Source organism: Calidris pugnax, unplaced genomic scaffold (genome assembly GCF_001431845.1).
Source record: "Calidris pugnax isolate Ruff unplaced genomic scaffold, ASM143184v1 scaffold2, whole genome shotgun sequence".
Lineage (NCBI taxonomy): Eukaryota > Metazoa > Chordata > Aves > Charadriiformes > Scolopacidae > Calidris > Calidris pugnax.
In genome coordinates, this window is record NW_015090766.1 from 2511780 (window position 1) to 2535539 (window position 23760).

At 40.3% G+C, this 23760-nt stretch overlaps 1 protein-coding gene across 4 annotated transcripts in view; it reads right to left on the reverse strand.

The window, feature by feature from the left end:
* The window catches only part of PTCH1 (patched 1), a 69146-nt gene that overhangs the window by 16453 nt on the left and 28933 nt on the right, over positions 1–23760 (reverse strand). For all 4 annotated transcript variants that reach the window (XM_014936772.1, XM_014936795.1, XM_014936779.1 and 1 more), the window contains 10 exons: positions 22788–22935; positions 21916–22047; positions 21439–21594; positions 20740–20838; positions 19306–19431; positions 12180–12298; positions 9872–10271; positions 9101–9410; positions 3722–3864; positions 1115–1298 (listed from right to left, as the gene is read on the reverse strand). In XM_014936772.1, coding sequence (XP_014792258.1) covers positions 1115–1298; positions 3722–3864; positions 9101–9410; positions 9872–10271; positions 12180–12298; positions 19306–19431; positions 20740–20838; positions 21439–21594; positions 21916–22047; positions 22788–22935 — 1817 coding nt within the window. The remainder of the gene's footprint in view (positions 1–1114; positions 1299–3721; positions 3865–9100; positions 9411–9871; positions 10272–12179; positions 12299–19305; positions 19432–20739; positions 20839–21438; positions 21595–21915; positions 22048–22787; positions 22936–23760) is intronic.

Consider the following 23760-nt stretch of genomic DNA (forward strand, 5'->3'; position numbering starts at 1 on the left):
ATCAAAGGCCATTTCCCTGGGATTAACTGAGGTTCACTGACACAGAACTAGAGAAAAATTATGCTTGATCAGGCTACTTGGTTTTTAACATTTCCATTGAATATTTTGAAAGTCACATTCAGAAATCTGTGTTCTGTTGCTGATGCAAATGACTGGGGAAAAAAAACAAATGAATATAAAAGTAATGTTTTAGTGAGGAAATACGTAACTTTTTATTCTTTCATAATTTGACAAACCCACACTACTCTCAATACTTCTTTTTGAGCGTAATGCTCAGTCTACTGTATGACAAGGGAGAAAAAAAAAAAAGCTTCCACAATAAGCATTTTGTTACTGCCGTTGTGTGTTCCAGACCCTGCAGGGTCATTTAGTTGACTTGCTAAACATGATTTGCCCTATTATAATCTCAACTATAAATTTTCATTAAGACAAGCCTTGGCTGGCTGCCACAAAGCTCTAGGGTTCGGATACACTGAAGCACGGCTAGCTGGTTACCCGGTCACATTTCCAAGTGCACTAGTCCTCCCCTACATGCCCTCTCCCCTTCCCCACTGGTGTCCAACTAGCAATCCTCCCAGCAATTTGAAAGCTGAAGCAAAGCAATGACAACCGGCACTGGTGCTCAGGAAAACAGTCAATGGCATGGAATGGGACTGCTCCCCTACCCAAGTAGCTCTTGTACCACATCAGTATTGGTAGCTTAGCGTATGAACTAACTTGATAAAAATCTCTTAGGTATTAAGAACTGAGGATAAACACGATGCTATCTCAGTGATGAAAGTTCAGAAAGACATTGGCAGGAATTTCGTGCAATCTCCAGGTTTCTCTCACAGACTGAACTATGAGGCGACACTAAAAAAGCCATGCTTACTACAACTTTTTAGAGCTCTAAAACGTTAACAAAACTCATTTTTCAACACGGTAAAACCTTGCAGCGGTGCCACATTTGCTACAGTGCACGGGTCTCCTACGACTACACAGTAACACAATATACTGTCCTGTTTACGCTTCTGAGCCCTGTGCAGCATCAGCCAACCATGGAGTTACTGGCTCTGGAGGGAAGGAGTGGGGTATTTATATAAACTGTAAGACGTGAAGATGAAACGCTACTTACTTCTCAGCCTTGTTTCTGGCATGTAGTCTGCTTTGTCGTGGACCCACTCTGGGCGGTGAGGCCGGATGTTGGCCTGTGAGGCGGCGTAGGCCACAGGGTCGTTGCTGACCCAGGCTGTCAGGTAGATGTAGAAGGCATTCGGGTTAATGATCCCGTCCGCGTCCACCAGACGCTGCTTAGTCAACTGCAAAATGGAAAAAATTAGAAGCCTTTCACAACGAGTTTTGCTTTCAGGGCTCCTGCCGTAAAGCTTTCAACAAACAGCCTGGAGATGCAACACACGTATAGGAGAGGAAGGGGAAAAAAGCGTGAAATTTCACTTCAAGTGACTCATCAGCCAACTGTTGTTTGACAGCGAAAAAAAATATCTAAAAAACTACAGTGACAGTAGAAAGCGGTTATTTATAAATTAATACTCATATAATATTTATAATAACCACTAAATCAGCAGACGGTTCCAGAATAGACTGAACCAATTAAATTCAAATTCTGAAAGCCTGCAGCCAAGAGTGAAAAACAACCAAGCTGGAGAAACATATTTAAAGACAGGGAAAGAAAACCTGGCAAGAGTCCCTATACACGTCTGTGTGCAGTTAACCTCTGTTGTTAACACTGAAGGAAATGCCACCCAGTAAATGGAGGAGAGCTATAAAAATAAAACAACATCTGTATAAATTTTGCTAACACTTGCCTCCTATGACCTATGTATTCAGAAAATGCCCAGCGTCAAGAAAGCAGACGAGTGCCCCGTGTTATTTGGGTCACTGTGGGCAAATGCATCCGTAGAGTAAACAGCAGCTAGGGTTCTGTACCCAAGTCCTGCACAGCTAGAGCTCTCACAGAGGACTCTGTGGGTGAAAAGTATTACTGGGGGTTTTTTGTTTTGTTTATTTAAAATTCTGGCTCGGATCCAGTTTCAGGTCTTTTTAATGAAATGAAAAACAACAGTGACAGCAGTTAAAAAAAAAAAAAAAAAAAAAAAACAGAAGACCAAACATGCGCTCTTAATTAATAGAGAACATGGGTGATTACTGCCTTCGTTAAGCAAAACAGTAAAATATTGTTGACCTTTGAAGAAAGCAGTAAAATGTCAAATTTTGCTCTTTTACTTTCTGCGCAAAAATATCTTTTCTACACACCATTGTCCTTTCTTCATAGCAATGCATTAAATTGTAATCAGCTCCCAGTATACCTACCCTCTACTGAACAACCACAGGAAAGATTTATATTCTTTTCATTCCTCTTTATTAACTTGGGCCCCACGTCAGGGAAAAAGTAAATGCTCCTCTATAGTTCTCTTGACAGCAGTAAAAAAAAAAAAAAAAAAAAAAAAGCTGGATTCCAAGGATCTGGATTCAATTAGTCCACAGGATATGCAACAACTGTATGTCTTCAAGCTGTCTCTGGAACTGCACAGTACAGCGCTCAGTCCCTGTGGGTGCACCGCACTTTTCTCCCTCCCAGGCACAGGAAATTGTATCAGCAGCTGCAGTCCAATTGTATTTGTTCCACAGCGTACCTGGTACGCTCTGCTAAACAAAAATCTCACTGAAGGTTTTCTCCTCAACTCCCTTTCTTTGCTTAATTCATAGCTGAAGCTTCTTCATTCAGACCTGACAGCATGTTGCATGTTGCTATACAGCAGTGTGTTTTACACACCATAGTAACTTTGAACAATGTACTCCATAAATCTGTCACCTTTAACGCCAGGAAAAAAAGAAAGACAATAAGCAGATCTGCTAAGAAGCTCGTTAGAAAGACTATTTTTCTGCCTGAAAGCACAGCAAGTCAATGATGGCTCTAGGAGAGGAGAAGGTAGGTTATTGCAGAATTTTCTCTTAGAGGCTTGAAATCTAATTTTAGTGTAAGGAGTCAAACTTAATGCGTTTCCACTTACCAGTGGCTACAGCAAATGGAGTCATCTGCTGTAATAACCTTGCAAAACAGCCTCAGACGTATTTTATTTAGGCAGCTCAAACAACTGCCACTCTTAGTCCTATAGCAGTATAGCTGTATTCAGTGATGATGATACAAGAAGATGATACAGCATGTAACGATTTCAGTCCCTTTCCACTATCATTCATCAACATATTTTTTAAAATGTTATGTTCTGCATGAATTGGTAGGAACTAACCAAATAATTGCAAATGCTAGATCCAAAGCCACAGCAGAAAGCTGAGCAATGGTCAACCCAGTAAGGCAATCTGATTCAAATCAGAAACAATGCCACTTTGGGCAACAAGGTTAACTTTGGTTTTGCCTGGCATGGACCAGACTCCATACATCTGCTTATGGATACAGCAAAGCATTTTTCATAACATTTTCAGTGGAAACCGAGTGTATCTGACACTGAAGCAGCACTGAACACGTGCCAACCAGTAATAATCAAGGGCAGACATTTCCAGTGTTGATTTTGACCTCTTCGCAACACGGGCCAGCCTGCAGCTAATAAGTGGCTTCAGCAAAGTTAGTGAGGCCATGCAGTAAAGTGTAATTCAGGCAATTCAATTAAGATGAAAAAAGACTACGACTTGTTCTTTGCATTTCCCCCCACTCCTGATAACTTGTGCATTCCTGTATAAACCAGTATGGATTCTGATACAGTACCTGGCTGATGTCAATGGGCTTTGCTTGGTTGCCTGTTTGTACCAAGAGTTTGTAAGCCAAAACAGCATCATCAGATCCATTTTTATAATTGTTGTAAGTGATCTTCCCAGTTTCCCAGTCGCTGTCAAATGCATCCTGCAGTCCTGAAGAGTTAAGGGAGGCAAGGGGAAGACAGTACAAGCAAGTAAGCAATCACACTTAGAAACAAATTTCAGTAGGAGGAAAGAATAATGACTCTTTATCACAGCCGAATCAGCAATAAAATCATCCACATCCTGCCTCGTAAATTTGGAGCTCCTCACTCACTGTCAGTGTGTTGGAATGTAAAAGTACCAGCTGCATGTCCAGTATTTTGCCAAAAAAAAGGCAAGAGAAGCAAAGAAGTGCAAAGGAGGAGCCTCAAGAGGAGCCTACCAGTTGTGCAGACCACCAAAGCTGAGCTAGGAAGCTGCAGACGCAATGTGCACTGGTGTAAACCAGCTTCCCCTCAAGGCAAAGAGGAGATCTTGGATGGGATTAGGACCCTCTAGTCCCGTGTTCTTCTCAGAGCTTTTGAGAGCAACCTAGCACTCTGCTTGGAGAAGTATATGGGGAAGTGTTTAGCTTGTCTAGAATAAGAACTGCTTTTCCTTGTGAACCACAATTCTAGAATCATCACACTCAAGACTACATAAGCATATTTTCGTTTTTCACCTCTTTCATACACATCCTCCTCAAAACAAAGCTGAAGTCTTCTCGCCCTGACCTGGATGCTGCCAGGACAGAAGAGGTCTGAGTTCAGCCCTGATCCAACTTCACTGCCTGCTGTGGACTTAAAACCAGAGGAGACATTCCGTCTGTTATCTAGAAGGGAAACACTCTCCACACTCCTCTCCGTCTCCCAAAACCCTGGCTGAGTGCACTGAGCCAGAGGAGGACACACACCGCTCTCATTAACTGTTTTAGGCTACTGCAGAGCACTGAGACAATAGCTTCTACGATATAAGCAGAAATTCCACTACAAGGGGAAAAAAACCACACGCTCAGACTTTCAACTTCAAACAGCAACTCAGCTGCTCCTTCAGCACAGCGTGAGCGAACACGATTTTGTCAATTTGTTCCATCTGTTCAACTTGTGCAGCTAATACAAGTCGTGGGATCTGCTGCCAGCACATGTAAAGATCACAGCCAACACCTATTCACTCTCAACTGTTATTTTCCTCCTTGCCACCCTTCAAGGGGGAGGGAATACCTCACAGCACAAATTTGGATCAGATTTAGTACAGGAAGCCACAGCCCCGTACAAGGAGGCTCTGTGCAAACAGATGACAAACCGCATGTCCAGGGAAGGAAAGGAAAAGGCCGGGGGAGTGGCGGTGGAGGAAATCACCAACCCACCTTGCAGCTGTGCTGAGGAGCTGTAATGAAAACCGTCATTACAGATCAGATAGGTTAGTTACAGCTGTACGGAGATAAGGGAACTGGAAGATGGAAAGCAAGCCCCCGGCTGACACCGCCTCCAGGCTGGAGTACCTGCTCCCAGTCACAAATTCAACTCCTCTCCCTTAGAAAACTGCCTGCCGTGTTGTGCTGCCAAGTTGTACCCACTCGTGAGCCAACAGGCTGAGAACCAAGTGATGAAAGAAGCCTGCCAGCTCTCTGCATGCAGCCCTCCAGCACCTGCCCAGGAGGAAGACAATTTGCCCTCAGGTTTTCTGGCATCACCAAAGGACTTTGAGGCCCCACTTTAAACAAAAGTGTTGTTTGCTGGTGCCCTCGGAGAGGGGAAAACGTTGCTTAGGACATGCAAAAATACCAGTCCATCCCTCCTGTGCCAAGTTCAACCCCGTGTGAGTCTCTCAGAAAGTGGCCAGGTGAGAGCATTGTATCCGTCACGTGAGAGATGACTTTGGGGGGTTACAAGCAGATATCTGGGAAAGGAGACCACCAAAGAACAGCTTAACTTACAGTAAAAATGGCTCCCTTCAGCAAGAGGAGCACACAAACTCCTGTCATTGACAGCATATGGAGGCAGAGCTTCCAGACCAACATCCAGCCAATGCCAGGGGGCTCCACGGACACACAATAACAAATGTATACGTTGGCATGTTAAAATACCAATTTGTGGTTGCAAGGTAGATCAAAAAAGGGCATGTACATTTAACATTACTGCAGCGGATGAAACCTCAGCTCTCTCGCATCTGTTCTCACAAATGTGGTTATCCCTCAAACTCTGCTACCTTTGATTTCTATATTTCTCAGCTGGCTTAAGCACTTTACGCTCTGGGTTATTTGCTGAAACTGAAAGTCTGCAGAAAGAATATCAAGAAACTACTATCAGTTGCACTTAAATTTCTAAAGAATTTCAAAATTTCAAAAATTAAAATTTCCCATAGCATTTTGAAATTAATAGCAGTTACTGCTTTCAAAGCCTAATCACAAGCCATCATGGAATTCAAGGTACCCCATTTACATTCAGTCACCTACAAAAATAATGTTAAGATTTCCAGTTTAAGGGAATGATTAGTGTTAACTCTTCTCCTCTTGCATTTTTGGTAACAGAAAATAGGCTAATATGATATCAACACCAGAAAGCAAAATATAAGAGAACCTTCGAAAAATGAAGTGCGTTAGGCTGAGGGCTAGTAAACAATGAAAAACAATGAAAACAGCTAAGCCTAAAGGGTGCCTTCTTGATAAAATAAAAAAACACTTTTATGTACTGTTGCTTCCCTCATTCTGCCGGACAAACATGTGCATGTCAGAAGACCATCTTGAGCCATTAATCTCTAGCACTGAATTCCCAGTCAAGTTGGCAGGAATTAGCCATGAAGCTCAAAGTTGTCCATACTTGATTATCCTGCTCCTCCAGCACGTAAAGATGCACCAATAGAACTGTTCCCACCTTAGGGATTCCCACCCCCCCGCCTTGAATCCACCCAAAACCCGTACCTTGTTTGTAAACTCTGTTTTCACCTTCCCTCTCCTTTCCTCCCTCAGTGTCAGCCCCAGTTGGTAACCATCAAGTGTTGTTCTGTCTGTTAGTGTCTGCACCTTGAGATAATTCCCTAACTATGATGAGTATGGCAGCTTCTAATATAACAACTTAATTTGCCCCTACTACATGAATGCCCTGTACCATTTTAAAACACGGCTTCTTTCTATTGATATATCTCAATATCCTTCTTGTTTCCATCTTTGTAAATGCGGTACTATACTGCGAAGACTGCCCTACATCTTTACAAAGCATCTGGTTTGTATTAATTGTGCTCCTTTTGGGGAAGGTGGGGTAAGGACACACACTTAAGACTTAAATGCTAATTAGTAATCAAAATGATTAATTTTAAAGCTGTGGGTGATCAACGAGCCAAGCAATGCACCTTCTGTCACAGAGCTGGCACATGCACTTGAACCACCACTGCTTCCTGGAGTCTCCCTGACCATTCCAGCACAACATTTTAGCTTCACACACCCCATCAGTATATTCAGGGTACCAGCAATACTCACAGCTCCTCTAGCAGAAGAGAAGCAGTGGACATGACACAGGCTAATGTGGGCTGGAAGGGGAAATGTAACTATGGACAGGAAGAAGAGAACAGGAACACCCCTAACAGAAGAGCAGATCTGGAAAGGTCACCTATGAGCATGGACGTACAGCAGGGAGAAGGAGACGTGTGGGCCCTTGGCCCTGGGCCAGGGCCACACAAACAGTCCTTAGCACAAGGAGGTGATTACAAACAGGACAGAGACATCCAAAGTGGAAGAAGTTTGGGAAATTACTTTGGTGGGCCTGAGACAGGGGCAGTGGGAAAGCGGGCGCCACTGGGAGCAACACCAAGTGGGCTAGCCTGCCTCCAGGGTTTCCCTCTGAGAAGCCAGCAAGGGAGCAGATGCAAGGACACCTCTTCCCAACTCTGTTGTTGGCAGATTGTGCTGAGAACATGATCTCAGGTTTCTGTCTCCCACCCAGGTTTGGAGGAAGAAAGCGAGGAAGAAGGGAAGAAAGGGGGGGAAAGGTGGAAGTGGGGACATCAGACACATTTTTCCTGACTGCTTGGAACAACAACAAAAAATACCCACAAAAGAAATAAAATAAGCAACAGAGGTACAAGAGAATTTGGAAAAGCATGTAGAAAGATGCTTGCTTAGAAATCTAGGAAGAACACTAACATTCCAATCCAGCAAAACATCTAGGCAATGTTGCAGTTTCTTCCTGCCAGTAATACCTCCTCTTACAGCTCAATATGCTTTTTAAAAAAAAAAAAAAAAAAAAAACTTCCAGTTAGCAAACTGTAATTAATGTATCCAATATATTTAAAAACTATTTAAAACCCCAAAGCTAATAGCTGAAATACTCCTTTGTATGATTTATCATTGCATTATACACACAAGAAACTTATCGCTTGGTTTAGATGAGTTACTTAGATGCATTTGCTTTCCTAATATTGCATGACATTTTCAGAAGGAATAAAATACCGCAAACACTGGCAGTTACCTACATGTTCTCTAAGAATCACTGGCTGCACTGGTAATCTGTAAACAGTTACAGTTAAAATTTACAGTCTCACTAGGTCAGCACAATTTATTTTTCTGTTGGCAAAAGCTTCCTGGAGATTCTCCCAACAGAGAGACAGAGGTAGGACAGAAGTACTCCTTGGCAGAATTTACTGAAATATAACAGTACTGTTTCTTTTAAATAAAAAACAAGTTTTTTGTCTCAAAATGTGTAATTATCTTATCTTTAGTATCTTTTAATAAGCTGACTTCAATATAATTATCATCACAGCACTTGAAAGGCCATGCCTCTTCCTGTCTTCCCCTGCCCACTGCAATTCTGCACAGAAAAAGCAGCACCATAGAAAGAGTGAGGATACTTGACTGGAAATCTAGAATGTATAGTAAGTTCCCAAAGCAGTAAAAGACGTAAGCCACACTGACTTTTCTTCATGCCAGCAGTCCCAGCTGTAGCCAACAGGATCACTCGTGCTGAAAGTTAAGTCTGTGCCAAAATACATTGCTGGATGGGGACTTTTCATTTACTGTTCTCAAAACTTGCAGCAAACATTTATTTTCCCAAGACAGTAGGTCATATTTGGCCATTAATTATAAGGCTAACTCCTCATCAGCTGCTTAAAAATTAATGGCATGAGATGGCCTCTCACAGATAAAATCTCTTAAAGCTTCACGGCTGTCTTACTGGGGAGTGAACTTAGCCACAAAGAATTTAAGTGACCTGTTGGAGAAACAGCGAGCCAATGTGCAAGTCTGGATCAGTACCTTGGCATTCTCCCTCCTGCTTGCAGTCCCCTACTGTGCAACTATAATATTCGAAGGGGGGAGCATTAGTAGCAAGTGGTTACTACTGTACGGTTAAGAGAAGTTCATGCAATTCCTTCTTACCTTGCAGCCAGTCTCGAAAGTAGTGCAACCACATTTTGGGAAGCTGCCTATCCTCTTCCAACAAAACGTACGTCACGTTGCTGAAACTTCTGTGAAGTTCGTAAAGTAAGTGCTGGACATTTGGATAGTCTGCTTTCTGTGTCACAATATACATGTTGTAGAACGAAAAGTACTTGAACTGTGCGGCAATAAAGTCATATTCCCGTGTCTCCCGTGGTACAATGTCTGTGAGATCTAGTCCATCTCTCACCCGGGTAGTTCCATAAAGGCTGAGCCCAAGTAAACCCAGAAAAAGAAAAATAACCACAATCTGCAACAGAAAATCGAAATGCATTTTGTTTTAGGTTTCTAAAGGAAACTAACAATTCATAATGGCACACTACAAAGCCAGGCTCAAAATTAACACCCATCCGTCTACCTTAACACTTTTCTTCTTCTTTTTTTTTCATACACATGCACACTACAAGGCCACAGATGAGAAATTTATACCATAACAAAGTTTAAAAGTGGCTTTAATTTCACTGTTCACAAGCTTATGATTCTGAAAGTCATGAAAGCCCAAACTCGTAACTTGTATTTCAAAACTATGTCTCAAAAGCACATGCAAGATAAAACTTCTGAAGTATGAAATTAGCTGGAAAATTATTAAGAATTGTCATTCCATAAGAATTCTATTTATTCCTTTTATTCAATACCACTGCCTGGATAATTTTACTAATGGGCAATGCAGAAATCTGTTTTTGAAAAACAGGCAAAGAGGTCCCTGATTACCTTAGCTTTTGGTTTTAGGAGGAATGGAGCATAATGCTTTTCTGCAAAAGATGAGAGCGTCCACTTCGTACAGGGTGGCTCAAGGCAATGCATACTGGTGTCTGAGAATTGGGAAAGCAAATCCCTCGTCGAGCTCGTGCTTTCTGGGCTCTGGCAGCTGAGATTATCTTGTGTCACTGTCACCGGCTGCACAGATATTTCTGAGCGAGGCTCCGCTGTGGTGTAGTACACCTGCGTATGAGGATCGTATTCTGTGCGCAACTGCACTGTGGACTGCATTGTAATCTGAGTTTCATGTGCAAAACTGTGACTGCTGTACGGGGGTGGAGGACTGTAGCAAGTATTGTCGTTTTCTGCATATGCTTGAGGCTCAATCTGGATCACTCTAGTGACACAGGGACTGAAAGAGAAGAGAAAAACGTCTGTTCGCATTTAGATAGACCTTTATTTTTGTCAGACTAGACAGGATAACCTGCTTCCATCTGAGACTGCTTCTACTACTATTAGATATTCTATATGAATTAAGTGTAAGGCTGTGATGCAAATTTTACTCTGCAGCTTTAGGAAACCCTGAGGCACCTCTGAGAATATGTGCACACTTGTGCTCAGGAAAGAAGGAACTAGAATCTATCTGAAGACATTGAGATCTATCCACACCACTCCATTAATTACACGTGCTGATCAGGTCAAAACCCTGGTAGTTCCACACAGTCTGAATGTACAATATGCATGTGAGTTTGCATTTAAGTGCCCATGCTGAGAATTAAGCTATTTAGATCAAAATGTAAACACCTGACATACTGAGTTCTGCTGTTTAGAACTATTAAAGTAACTGTTAAATAATATTTGGGCCTTCTGGATAAGATCTCAGACTTTTGTGAGGCAGGCTGAAACCACTTGCCATACACTGACTGAATGTTTTAAAAATTAAGTAAACATTCGCAAGGATTAATTCCTAGGAAAGATGAGGAACACGAAGAGCCATAATTTCAGGAATAATTGAAGCATTCCCTTTATTGTAGTCTATGCAAGACCCTAACAAATACCTAGTTCATAAAAAAAAATATCAGAGACAAATCTTCTCCATTAAATGAGAATGACAAATTCATGATAGAGAATAGTGTAAGAGATTTTTCAATAAGTGGACAAACCCTACAAAAACAAGAGGAATTCAGAAAGTTGCCTACCTAAACAAAGCGAGCTCTTATTAAGTACATTTCTTCATACGTAAATGGGCCCAAATTCTGATACATACTTGGTGAAACTTGAGATAAGGAAATAAAGATAAGGTCTGATGGCCCTGTATTTCTGAGAACCAGGGCTCCAAAATTCAAACACATTAGGCCATCTACTGAAATTATGACTGAATCAGAAATAGAAAGCAGAAGTCTTGGCTGGGGATCAATTCCCTGTTCTAACCACTCCCTCAAAAACAAATTTAGGAAAGTGCTCTTTCTCTTTTTGACACTAAAATTAAAATGTCAAACTGTGTCAGCTGCTAGGTGGGTGTATGAGGCTAAGATGACACAAGGCAGATTTTCCACATCCTGGTTATGACAGTAAGAGTACATATGTACAAAAGTAGCTGATCCTCTTCATTGCAGACAAAATCAAAAACTAAGGTAGAAAACATACTTAATTTCCAAGTAGAGGCTCCACTCATGGCAGTAGACTTCTCCTAGCCACACTCTATGCTCAGTGCTGGCCGTGTGTCAGTGTCTGTGCACACACTCTTTAGAATGGCAGTATTACCATCCTGAACTACCACTGCAGCCATAATAGGAACTTGATCAAGCACTATCCTGTTATAGGACCAATCATCCTGCATTCCTCATATTCCCATGAAAAACTCAGATAAGGGGAAGTAATTTTACAATTTATACATTTTGTTTACGTATTTAAGTTTAAAGGCATAAAAATTAGCACATAGTTATTAACTGTAAGTAAGGCTTCTCAGTACCCTTAGTTACTGCCTAGCACTGGATACCTTGTGGTACCCCGTAACATTCTAAAAAAATACCTGAAGATATTCCTAAAGCATGGAACTTTTATCTACTTTCAAAATCTTGTCTTCCAACAGTCAGAATGAACATAAGCATGAATGAAGGATGTGTGTGTATTTTAACATTTCCCCCTCAGGTAAAAACAAAGGTAGCAAATGAAAGTCAATCAATAGCAATGAAATCATAACAACAACATTCTGACCCTGCTACAATGAAGAACTCCCACTCCTGACAAGGAATGGTAGCACTGATGGCTGACCACAAAAAGAATGCACCTCATACATCAACCCATCACACGTTCCTACCTTGTAAAACAGCAGAATATATCCAGTCTCCTGTCTTCCCGACGATAAAGGTCCATGCTCAGGATAGCAGGAAAAATCAGCAGAACCATGGCAAAGTTGAATACCACCACAACTGCTGCCTAGAGATCAATCATAGGAGAAGTGATGTCATTACTAAGCTTCATGTAGGGCACCAGCTTTACAAAGCATAAAACTTCCTTTCAGTTCTCATCCGTTCACCCATTTATCATGTCAACCTGACAGATGCTTTCAAGCTTTTCCCTGAGGAAACTGGCAGATATACTTTCACATTCCCATTCCATTATGGTAGGCATACTGTAGTTAATGAATTTCTTTTAATAATAACCTTCATGTTATTTTAATGCATCTGTGCCTGGAGATGTGGTGATGGTTTTCTAAGTGTTAAACAGAGCCAACAAATCATACTTTTGCATGAGATTCTGCCATATTTAGAGTCTCACAGTAAAAAAAGATGGAAGCAAAAACAATCTGAAACTAGAACTGAAGTTCTCACGTTTAAGGGATCTGAAGTAATTTAAGCATCACAGTAACATTAAAGCAGGTTACTAAATCAGAAATGAAATAAAGGTTTAAGTAAATTTTAATGAAACTGATCTATTTAGTAAAATATTACACACTTACTGTACTCACTTAGAAGTCTAGCCAAAAAGAGCAACATTTTTGGTTTATCAGGGATTATTTTTAATGGAGAATCAAGATTAGTTCCATACCACACAATAAATCTATATATTAATATGCTTGTGTTTAACAGAACTTGATTAATGAGCCAGTCTACCAAAACTAGTCTTAAATTAGAACAAGAATACATCTTAAATTGGAACAAGAATACTTGGTTTAATTTGTAAAGCAAGCATTATGTAATTAAAAAAACCAACCTCCCTTTCAAACCATACTTCAAACCCTTTCCCACACAGAGATTCCCAGAGAATCTCCATAAACATATGGGGTGCAGCATCTATCATTATTATTAATAGCATTTATTTCTAATGCAGAATTGTTAGGAGCACTAGTCATCACAAACGGAAAGCCTGGGCACAGATGGGACTGGAAGATACTTGTAAAAGTAGGAGAGACACTGCGAAAAAAAACACAGTTGAGCCATCACCAGGTGAAAAAACCCCTTGAAATCCTCATATTTTACCCACTAGATAAGCAGTAGCCATGTCAGTAGTAGCCCAGTTTCATGTTTAAGGAAATCACATGAACTATCAAGTGCCACCACTTGTCATCTCTGAGGTAATGCCTGCTTGGGTTAAAACAATCATAAAAAAAGAACAGAAGTTGAGCTACAAAAATGAAGTCACTGATCTGATATAAGGAGGCCCTTATTTTTCTATAATAAATTAATGGCTGCTTTTGGTGTTAAAAAATCAGGCCTCAAAATTGGCAGCTCAAAAGATGTGATATCCAAAGTCCATGTTTTAAAAATTCTTGTCTTAGATGTCAAGTCAAAAATATAAATTGGCTAAATAATGTGATTTTTATGTTTGTGTCTCTTTACTTTTAAAAATCAAAGTACTAACACACTGGATGGTTGTTTTGTGTCTCTTTACCTTTAAAAATCAAAGTACTAACACACGGGGAGAGCGCTGACACTGTCAAAGTACAATAAAAAAAATATACTGTTTTCACTTTTCTCAGAGTGAAAGAAATCAACTAGTTATGCAAACAGTTTCTAGTCGTTTAAATCATAAATATATGTATACAAGCTTGTTTTTTATTTGTGTTTCTCTTTTGTTGTCTCCGGCCTGCTTCAAGTTAAGATTTTGATCCTGCTAGTTGTCTGTAGACGTAACTACTAAAACAGTACTTAAAGCCAAATTAACGACTATTTCATGATTTATAAATATCCACACAGAAAGGTATGTAAGGTCATAGCCAAGACTTTAAAATTAAGTTATTTCCTTTTGATCCTCTCTAGAATTAATTGAATCTGTCAGAAAAACAAATGGCTGCTGTTGCAGGCAAGGTGTTTGTTGGACCTAGTTCATACAACTGCTTGCTTTATTGCTGCTAAACCAGAGAAGGTTGAATCACCCATATAACATGAATAATTAGTGTCTAATAATTGTGCCTAACCAAGATCTTCTATCAAGGATCAGCTAAGATTTATTGAGATTTGGAAAAAACAGAGGAGGTCTGACTCAGTAATTCTTACTCTTCCCAGCTCAGCTGAAAAACTAACATAAGTCCTCTGTTCCTGCTCCATAAACTGCAAATATTTCAGGCCTTATCAGTTCCGTTTGTAGACCCCAACATCCTTGAATCGCAAATGCCACTAAACATGACAACTAATACTTAAGTGTATGGTAGAGAGGCCATTAAAGTTAGCTATATTTGCATTTGATTATTTAAGAATCACCAAAACTAATCCAGTAACACAAATCTGCCTATTAGTATGGCATCTCTTTTTAGAACAGCTAGACTTTCCATTGCGCCATCCCAATGTTGATGTACTAAGCCTGCAAGTAAAATATTTTTAAACAATCCTCTCTGTTTTGATTTGTGCTTAAATAGATTCCTAGGTTTTAACACCACACTTCCTATATATTGCACACTACTACCTTCTCCCTCACCCACTTCCCTCAGCATTTTGAGGATGTCACAGTTCTCAGTTCTCGCAGTTAAATACAGAAAATATTTTTCTTGTGTCAATTCTAACTTCTTGTCCCATCAAAAAATACCCTGTGACTTGATAAGGAGAAGAAAGGAAGAACTGTTGAGGGCTGCCTCAATCTCTGACCTGATGCATCAGCCACCACTTCCCCTCCCAATACCATTTAAACATCTGGTGGGTGGGAGTGGGAACATACGAGAAATCCAATCATGGCAATACCTCTAACAATTACATTGATTGGAAAAGCACCCACAAAAGACTGTGGAAGCAGAGCTTCCAGAGTACAGGAAATCTGTTAGTAGCACCAAAGCTGAAAGCATGCTTAGCATTTTTGCGGACGGAGCATCTTCTCTCACCCCTTCAGAGATGAATGGTCAAATGGGAAAGGGCTTCAGACCTTTTCCTTGAGAAATCAACAAAGGTAGGACTAGTCCTAGAAGGGATAAAATGGGGCCTACTCAAGGGTGTAAAATGAAGGCATTCAGTGAAATAAGATCAGAGAGTAGCGAAAAAATGCCATTAATCAGAAAAAAAATGTCGGCCGCTTCCTGAGAAACACATGCTCGGCTTTTTGCATCTTTTCATAATGCGCGGCCTAAAAATATGATTGCTGCTGCAACCGCTAATGGAGACAGAAGAATGGCGGCCTGTGCTGGAGGCGGCAAGGGAGAGGAGAGCCAGGCTGGTAGGCTGGGGCCCCACCGAAGGTATGTACGGCTGTGTGCCATTCCTGGCAGCCCACCCAAGGAGAAGGGGTGTGCTGCATAGCCAGAGGTGATGAACAGACGAGGAGGTCTGTCAGGGAGACTTCCACCCCTACCGCTGCCTATCTGCAACTCCCTCCTGACAGCATACAGGCTTGGATCCCCCTCGTGCCCCCCCCCCCGGCCCCTTTTCCCTTAGGCTTTAATTTTGCTCGTTAAATTCTTGTGTTAGGAGGAGGGAAAGGTAAATGACGTGGGCAACGGGAGGGGGACAAACCACTTCAGCGGAGTAAGGTAACTGAATGAGCTTGAAAACTTGCATTCTTTCTCTCCACAAACCCACCACCACCACCTGGTAATGCACTTTTACATTTAAGGAAAAAACTTGAGATCCTTACGGTGAGGGAAAAAGTTACTGCTAAGACTCATTGGGAAAAGTTCCACCCCTGCTCATTACTGAGTCCACACCACTCCTCTGCTGCTAGGGGAGGAAGTTTCTCTTGTAAGCGTGAAGAGTTAGATGAATTTTTGCGAAGCTGTACCTTCTCTTTCCTGCTCAGAATTTATGCCGTAATGGTGCCTGAATAGACTGTCTGGGGAAAGAATTCAGCCCAAGCAAGCCCACATTCTGCCTTTCCTTCCTTCATTTATACTCAAAACAAAGGGCTATGTTGAGACATTCCAACTGCAGACTTTGAAAACTTTCAGTGGGTTTCTCTGATAACTTCCTCCTTGGCCATAATTTTAAGAAATGAAACACATCTGAAAACTTAGGACCTACTCCTTCGAAGTCCTGAGCACTCCTACAGGTGATTCTTCTGAATACTGGGGACATTTTCAGCATCTCAAAGCCCTAAAACTGCTTAAATAAGGGGCTTAAACTGCTTAAATAAGATCAACAAATGAAAAAAAAATTAAGATGGTGAAAAAGCTAAACCAGTCCCTACTTGCATAATAGAATTAAATTTAAAAATTTCACTTTCAAAAGGACTGATTCCTATTTTTTAAAACGCAGTAAGAGCTAACTGTTGTAAACTCCCAAGATAACATCAGACTTGGGAGTGTTTTAGTTCCTTAAAGTAAATGAACAACTCACAGGTTGAACTGCTGTAGCTGGCAGAAGAGAAGAGAATCTGAGATAGAAGAAAGCACTGATAGGCAAAACGTGAGTTTCTAACTAAAAGTTGGGCTTGCAGATGCAGGAAACCATTCATTCTCCCTCAACAGCTGGGTTATTTTACAGATATTTGGCCTCAAAAGTTATGGAAACTTTGACAATTATCTTGCAATGTCTTAAGAAAAGTGAATGAAGAGCAAAACAAGGTCAAGAGGAATCCTTTTTTTAAGCCCATCTGTTAAAAATCCACTATCTAGATGAGAAGAAGGCAGCATCTGTGAAAAGTAAATGCAGTATTTCATTGTTTCCTAAGTCTTGCTAGGAAGCTATCAAAGACGGCAAGGACTTCTTGTTTAAACAAGCCTGAATAAGTAGGAGAGGGGGGATGAAGACTGTAAATTAAGAAATCCTTACATAAATACAGACCACCCACCCAAATCTCTCATGGTTATCTGATTCTGAATGCTGTGATTAATGTGTCACCTGATTTTGATTTTACCTGGTGAAGCTAGGCAAAGGAAGTAACAGATGTTCCTTTCCAACAACAAAGGATGTTATTTTAATGGTTCCTAACTTATATACATATTAGCTATATATATATTTTCTAGCATCAATAAATCCTCATTACAGGTCTCCAGCTGCCCTTTTTTTGCACATTTTTTCACCTTTTATATACATATAAGGGGTTACTGCGTGCAAGCAAAGACGAATTACAGGTGCATGTGAGAAAAGATTGAGCAACTCAAACAATTTCTGGACACCCAGATGTTCCTACACATAGATTCCATATTAATCACTGCCTTAAAAAGTACTTTGATCGTGATGTTTTTATTCTGAATAATATCAACATGTTCATACATGAATATGTTGAAATCTCACTGGAAACTTTTTGTCATTTTGCTATGCAGACTTCATTTTCTGAACTTTCTGTGACTCAGTCTACAGCATGGCAGCAGGCAAAAAGAAGAGACTTTAGGAAAGTCTGTAACTGTAACTTAGATTACAGTAACAGAAACAATTACACCCAAACAGATGTCCCAAAGGAACTAACTATGTCCTGATGTGAAGAGTGAAAGAGAGACAGGCTGAGCAAAATTTGATCAGACAAGAAAGAATTCATTTGGTGACCCCCGCTCAACAGTTTAGCAGTATCATTAGGACAAAATGGCTCATCTCTGTTGAGTACTTCCTAGGAGATATATTTAGGCTGAAGTAACTTCTCTAAAGCAGAGGTACAACAAAGCCTGACAAAACAGGCCTCCTCCTCTGACTCCTGGTGGAGATCTCCAGTATCCTGTTTGCTGCTTAAGGTACTTGTTGAATGTTTGAAATTGGGCCACAGATTGAGGAGACAGTATAACTAACTTCTTCCAACAGAAGAAGTATATACTTCCAAAATACTTCACATATTGACACTGGTCTTTGCCATAAAATAAAACAATTTGCTGCCACATCACCTGCAAGAGAAGATATCTAGGCTTTGGCAAATCAACAGAGCTAAATACTGCTAACCATTCAGGAGAAGTATCTAGCTTTAGTTGCCACAGATGTCTGCCAAGCAACGCAGAAAACCAATGAAGCCTTTACTTTATTATTCACTACCAAATTGCCTATTCAGAAGGAAATGGTAAACAAATTATTAATGCTTATTGGAAACATAACTGCAATCGCAAACAGTTTACCATTTTACAGCTTAATGCAGGCATACTTAAATCTCTAAAAACAGTAATAATTTTCACATATATTAAGAAAAATTGCAGCCCTTGCTTCCTCTGGGTAGCCAAGGGCTCAAGAAGCATGAAAAATGATTGGAGAACAAGGCTACAGCAGAAGAAAAAATAACTACTGAAAAAGTACAGTTTGCCTGCTCTGCACCAAGGTCAAACCGTGCTATAAATTGCTTTTGTCAAGGAAGAAACTCCCAGAGCTTTCTTCAAAGAGCCCCTGCTTTCAGAAGAAAGCTTTCTCCAGCATCCCTAATATATCTGAATATATATATATTTCTGAAGGTACCTTATCACCAACAAATACAAGAAGACAAGGAGAGAAAGGGAGAGTGAGCGATACGTGGTTTAGCACATAAAATTCACATTTTCTCTCAAAGCAGCTGGAACATAAAATTGTTGAAGTTTTCTCCAAGTTTGCTAAAATTACATTGGGGGTAAGGCAGTACAAATTGCGACAGTAATAATTAATATGGCAAATGCATATTCGCTGCCATCACTGCACTTTGGTTATAGTTTTTAAGAGCAGCAGATTGGACAAATGTGAATGAAATTATTAAATTCCTACTGAGAAATGTTACAGTACACACTACAGGACAGTCTACTCCTCTTGACGTGAGAATGCACATCTTTCTGGAGACTTGTTTCTGTTTAATTGCATACATCTTGGCTTTTGCACTCATCCAGCTGTAATGGGGGCAGGGTATTCTTTCACCTGCTAACGGGATGCGAGGTACTGTAGGCCTGAGAAATGGGAGGAGCAGAATCAAGGGCAGACAGTGATTTTTATTACCCAGATCTATGGTAAACACTGATCACACACTGCTTCGGCCAACTGCAGCAGCACTGAACATAGACTTCAACAATACCACTAGCAGGTACCATCACTGGTCCTCCAAATGGGACTGTGCATAAGAGCTAACAAAACAGCGTATAAACTTACTTGGAGTGAAAATGCTCGTAAAGCAGGAATAGGGATTAAGGCAGCCATAAAGAAAGCAGTAACATTGCTGATAGATGTAAGGGCTACACTTGCTCCTGTTCGCTTCAAACATTCACCCGTTCTGTCCTGCAAAACAAATAACATATCTTAGAAGTCAAGTGAATAAGGTGATGTCCCACAAACAAAGGGGTCATACCACAGATATAACACAGTAACAGTGAAAAATTATTACAATGGAATTCTGAACACAAGTGTGCATTCGAGAGTGTATGACAATAAATGATACACTAAGTGTGCTGCTCAGGAGAAAAGCTGATGACACATGGTCACATTTTTTTACAGTAGAGAACATTATCAAAGTTGATTCTAGCTTCAGAACACAAAACTAAATGGGTACTGACATTGTAAAGTATCTGTAATTAAGTAGGATGCTTTTTCCACCAGTGGAGTCACTTAGTGTCCTCATTTTTCAGACAAAACAAGCGTGTATTAACAGCATAGAGGCATATCCTGAAGTAGTATTAAACAAATAAAAAAAAAACCAACCCAAAACCCAGGGATCACACACTAAAACCTCAGAGAAATCAAGATAAACACATGACACTTTCCCAACCCAACAGGCTATTTTGAAAAGTAAGGAACTTCTAGTAGAGGGAGTTTGTAGTGCCTGCATGCCAAAGCATCAGAAAAGTACACATGGAAGACACTGCTTGTACAAAACAGAATGGGCAAATATAAATTGCTTTTAAATGATTTGTAATTTGAATATGAAACTTTGGACTGAGGGTAAAAAGGTCAATAAAAGGAAAGGCTCATAAAAGTGATGACACCTTAGATTTCGTAACATTAATATGTTACGCTTTGAAATGTCATGGTCAATTACGAACATCAGGAAAGAAACACAGAGACAAATACACAAAATAACTGAAATTTACGGCCATAACAAATAAGTACAGGTAACAGATCATACAAATAAAAAGAAATATTTGGTTTCTACACTGTCCTCCTTTATTTTCTTTTCACCTTAACATTTTTGTGTTCCTTCATTAAAAGCATTGTATCATTTAATTGTCACACTCCTATTTCAGTTTGTTCCTAAATTTACAAAACACCTTCACTGAAATTATGGGCAGAATTTGGACTATGTAAATTAGCCTTTATATGACGTATACAAATTAAAACAAAATGAATCTAAGATATTATTGGGGAAAAAAAAAAAGAACGTGAACATTCTAAAACATTCTAGGATCACACATATTGCCACCATTTCCTATTTTGGCAGGAGTAAGAATTTCCAGAACTTAGGGAAACCTATTGAGAAAAAAAAAAAAAAGGGCTTTTTTAATCACTACAAATTAATTCTGGATACAGTTATCTTTTCCTACATTAAGTGTTTTATTTTATCTTTCCCCAAAATCCCCATTTTGTCATTACCTCGAATGGAATTCTCTTATTCTGTCCTGTTTCGCTAAATGCATGTGCCAGAAGGAAAACATCATCTACACCAACTCCAAGAGCAAGGAAAGGCAAAACCTTGAGGGAGAAACAAAACAAACAAAACCCAAGGAGGTTGTTTTATGATCGGCCATGCAGCTTGCCATTAAATGGCTAATTAAAACAACTTTTACACTACAGTGTACACAAATCCATGAATGAAACAAAAATCAAAAGGATGCAATACAGTTTATTTTGGAATGCTGCTGAGGAACTTGCAGTACAGAAGTAAGTACATCTCACCAAAAGTAATTCAAGTTTTGGGTAGACAATGTCTGATAATAATTCAAGTTATATTCCAAATATTTTCAGAATTTTACATCTGAATATACGAGGATGTTCAAGACAAAACCTGCAGCTTCTTATGTACAACTGGATGCCTCCAACATATTGGGACACAGAAAAATCATACAATCCAGAATCTAGTAATTATAAAAACTACACAGTACCTGCCCTTTTTTTTAAATACAATTCGGCAGCATGATCACTTCATTTCTCACAGCATAAGCTATGAAACAGTAAAAATGTAGAGCCAAAATATTTCTGCAGTTTCCCCCCCCCCCCCCCCAAAGATCCAGTTGTATTCATTAACTAACAGAGTACTTGTAATTTAACAGCAGACTTGTGTCTCCTAAATACCTGAGTTGTGGCAGCATTAAAGGAAATTCCAATCAATGAGCACAGGCCCAATCCTGCAGCCACTGAGAGTGCAACCAACAAGACTCCTGCCAGCCCCACGGCACCCTGAGACTTGGCACAGTCCCACCGCAGCATTGTTAAACAGGCGTAGGCAAGCTAAAGCGAGGGGAAGGAAGGGGTTGGGGGGGGGAGAGGGGAGAGAAGGAGTTGGGGGGAAAAAAAAAGCAAAATATTAGAATGGATCCTTCTCCAACGTGCACATCTCCGCCCCCAAAATACACATCCTTACAGCATTTTTAAACAGAGCAGACACATCGCTGCTGCTACACAGAGGAACAGGTGACAAGCCTGAGGCAAAAGTTTACGAACTCTGGTTTTTACCTTAAATGTGCCTAAAATGTTCTGTACTACTGACTGGTAGATATTTAAGCCCTGCTGTACTACCAGAAAAAAAATTTAATGTATTTGTTTAATTACCATGAGTAAGTAGCCACTAGCTACTCTGATAACACTGACGTCAGAAAATGACTTCAGGATGTCATCTAGGGTGGTTGTAGTAAAGGAGAGCACCTTCTGAGTAGAGTTTTGTGCAACGCTTTGATGAACAACCTATGAAAAAAAAAAAAAAACTTAGTCTGACTGAAGAAAAGATTCATTACCATCTTCTACGACACTTTCTCCTTAATGCTCCTGTGAAAGCCCACACCCTACACAAAGATGCTCACAAACGCGTCTGGTAACTGCTTCTTGCAAGGTACTGATTATCAGACAAGAATTTGCATCCTTCAGGAAAGGCTATTGCATTCCCAGCCCGTTCCACACATTTAACTTGAATCCTGTAACTGCACATGGATTTGCTGCAGCAGAAGTGATGTCTCTTCGGGCTGCTCCTCTTTACCCCTCCCTGGCCATGGCGGAGGTCAGAAGCGGTGCAGCAGAGGTCAGAGCTGGGAACAGAGAGGCCAGGCACTGTCACACAGCCTTCCCTCCCACCCAGGCTGCCGCCGGGGGAGCAGCCCGTGACTGCCTAATGTTTTCCAGACACCTTTGGAATAACCATGCCAACCAAGAGCTTTTCAATTCCAGCTACTTCTCTTCAGTTGCTCCTCAGCCCCAGCAAAGCAAAAACATCCCAGACAGCAAAGAGCGAAACCTTCATGGCTCTCCTATGGGAATAACCAAGTAGCTTCTTAATTGAGGGGGAAAAAAATCAGCTTACAAACCAGAGGCAATGACTCCGCTCTAGTTTAAGAAGCTTCCTTGAAGAAATACTGTAAAAAGCCATAACAGAAGGCAGTGGATCTTAGCAGAACTCTAGAGTATGATATTGAAGTTATTTTCAATTTTACCTCAACATACATCCTCTGCCAGGCTTCCAGAATTGCTGCTGCCTTATCCTCATTCCAGTTGATATGTGAAACGTATTCGTACCCCTTGAAGTGCTCATACATTTGCTTAGGAGTCATTAACTGAAACATGGTTTGCAAAGCCTGGGCACTGTCACATGGAAAGAAGGAAGAGGAGAAAGAGGCATAAAACAACCATTTTCAGGAAATTATTTGCATGATTATCAAGTCCCAAATGAGACCCTAACGGGGTTCCTGATTTTACAGGGCACATGTTCATACTAAAATTGCACAGAGTATAATTATTCAACTGTGTATCGGGTGCAGCTGTACTGGTCTACGCAGTATTGAGGCTAAATCTGGTTTCACTGAAAAACTGAGTTTTGCCATTACTTTCAATAAGACCAGTTTCAGGAGCAAAGAATGCAACCCTACAAATGAGTTATAAAGAACATGATTGACATGGTTTAGTGATGGTTTTTTATCAGGGTTAGGTTGATGGTTGGACTAGATGATCTGAAAGGTCCCTTCCAACGTAGACAATTCTATGATTCTATGATTGGCAGATTACTGTGTGGATGCCACAGGAACAGTTTTTTGCATAAAATCTTGTGAATGCTGTTGGCAATTTGTCATTGAAGACCTTGGTCTTTTTCATTTCTTGGAGAGAAATGCCAGATTAAACTCCTGATGCCTGACAAACTGTGAGGAGTAAACAATGGCAATAACTGTCCATACTGTATTTCCACAGTATGCAACTGTATCCAGCAATTTTAGAAGCTTAAGGAACCATTGCATTTTTCACTAAAAATACATTCTGTGGCTACTTCTTGAAAGACTTATCCACATTTAGAGTGAAGGTAAAGCTCAAAATTTGCATTCAAGTTCTAGGAAAAGTTCTCTGTATTAAACATGTAAGAGTTATGCTTTGTTTAGTGTGGCCTACATTTTTCAGAACAGTTTTGCTTCTCAGTTA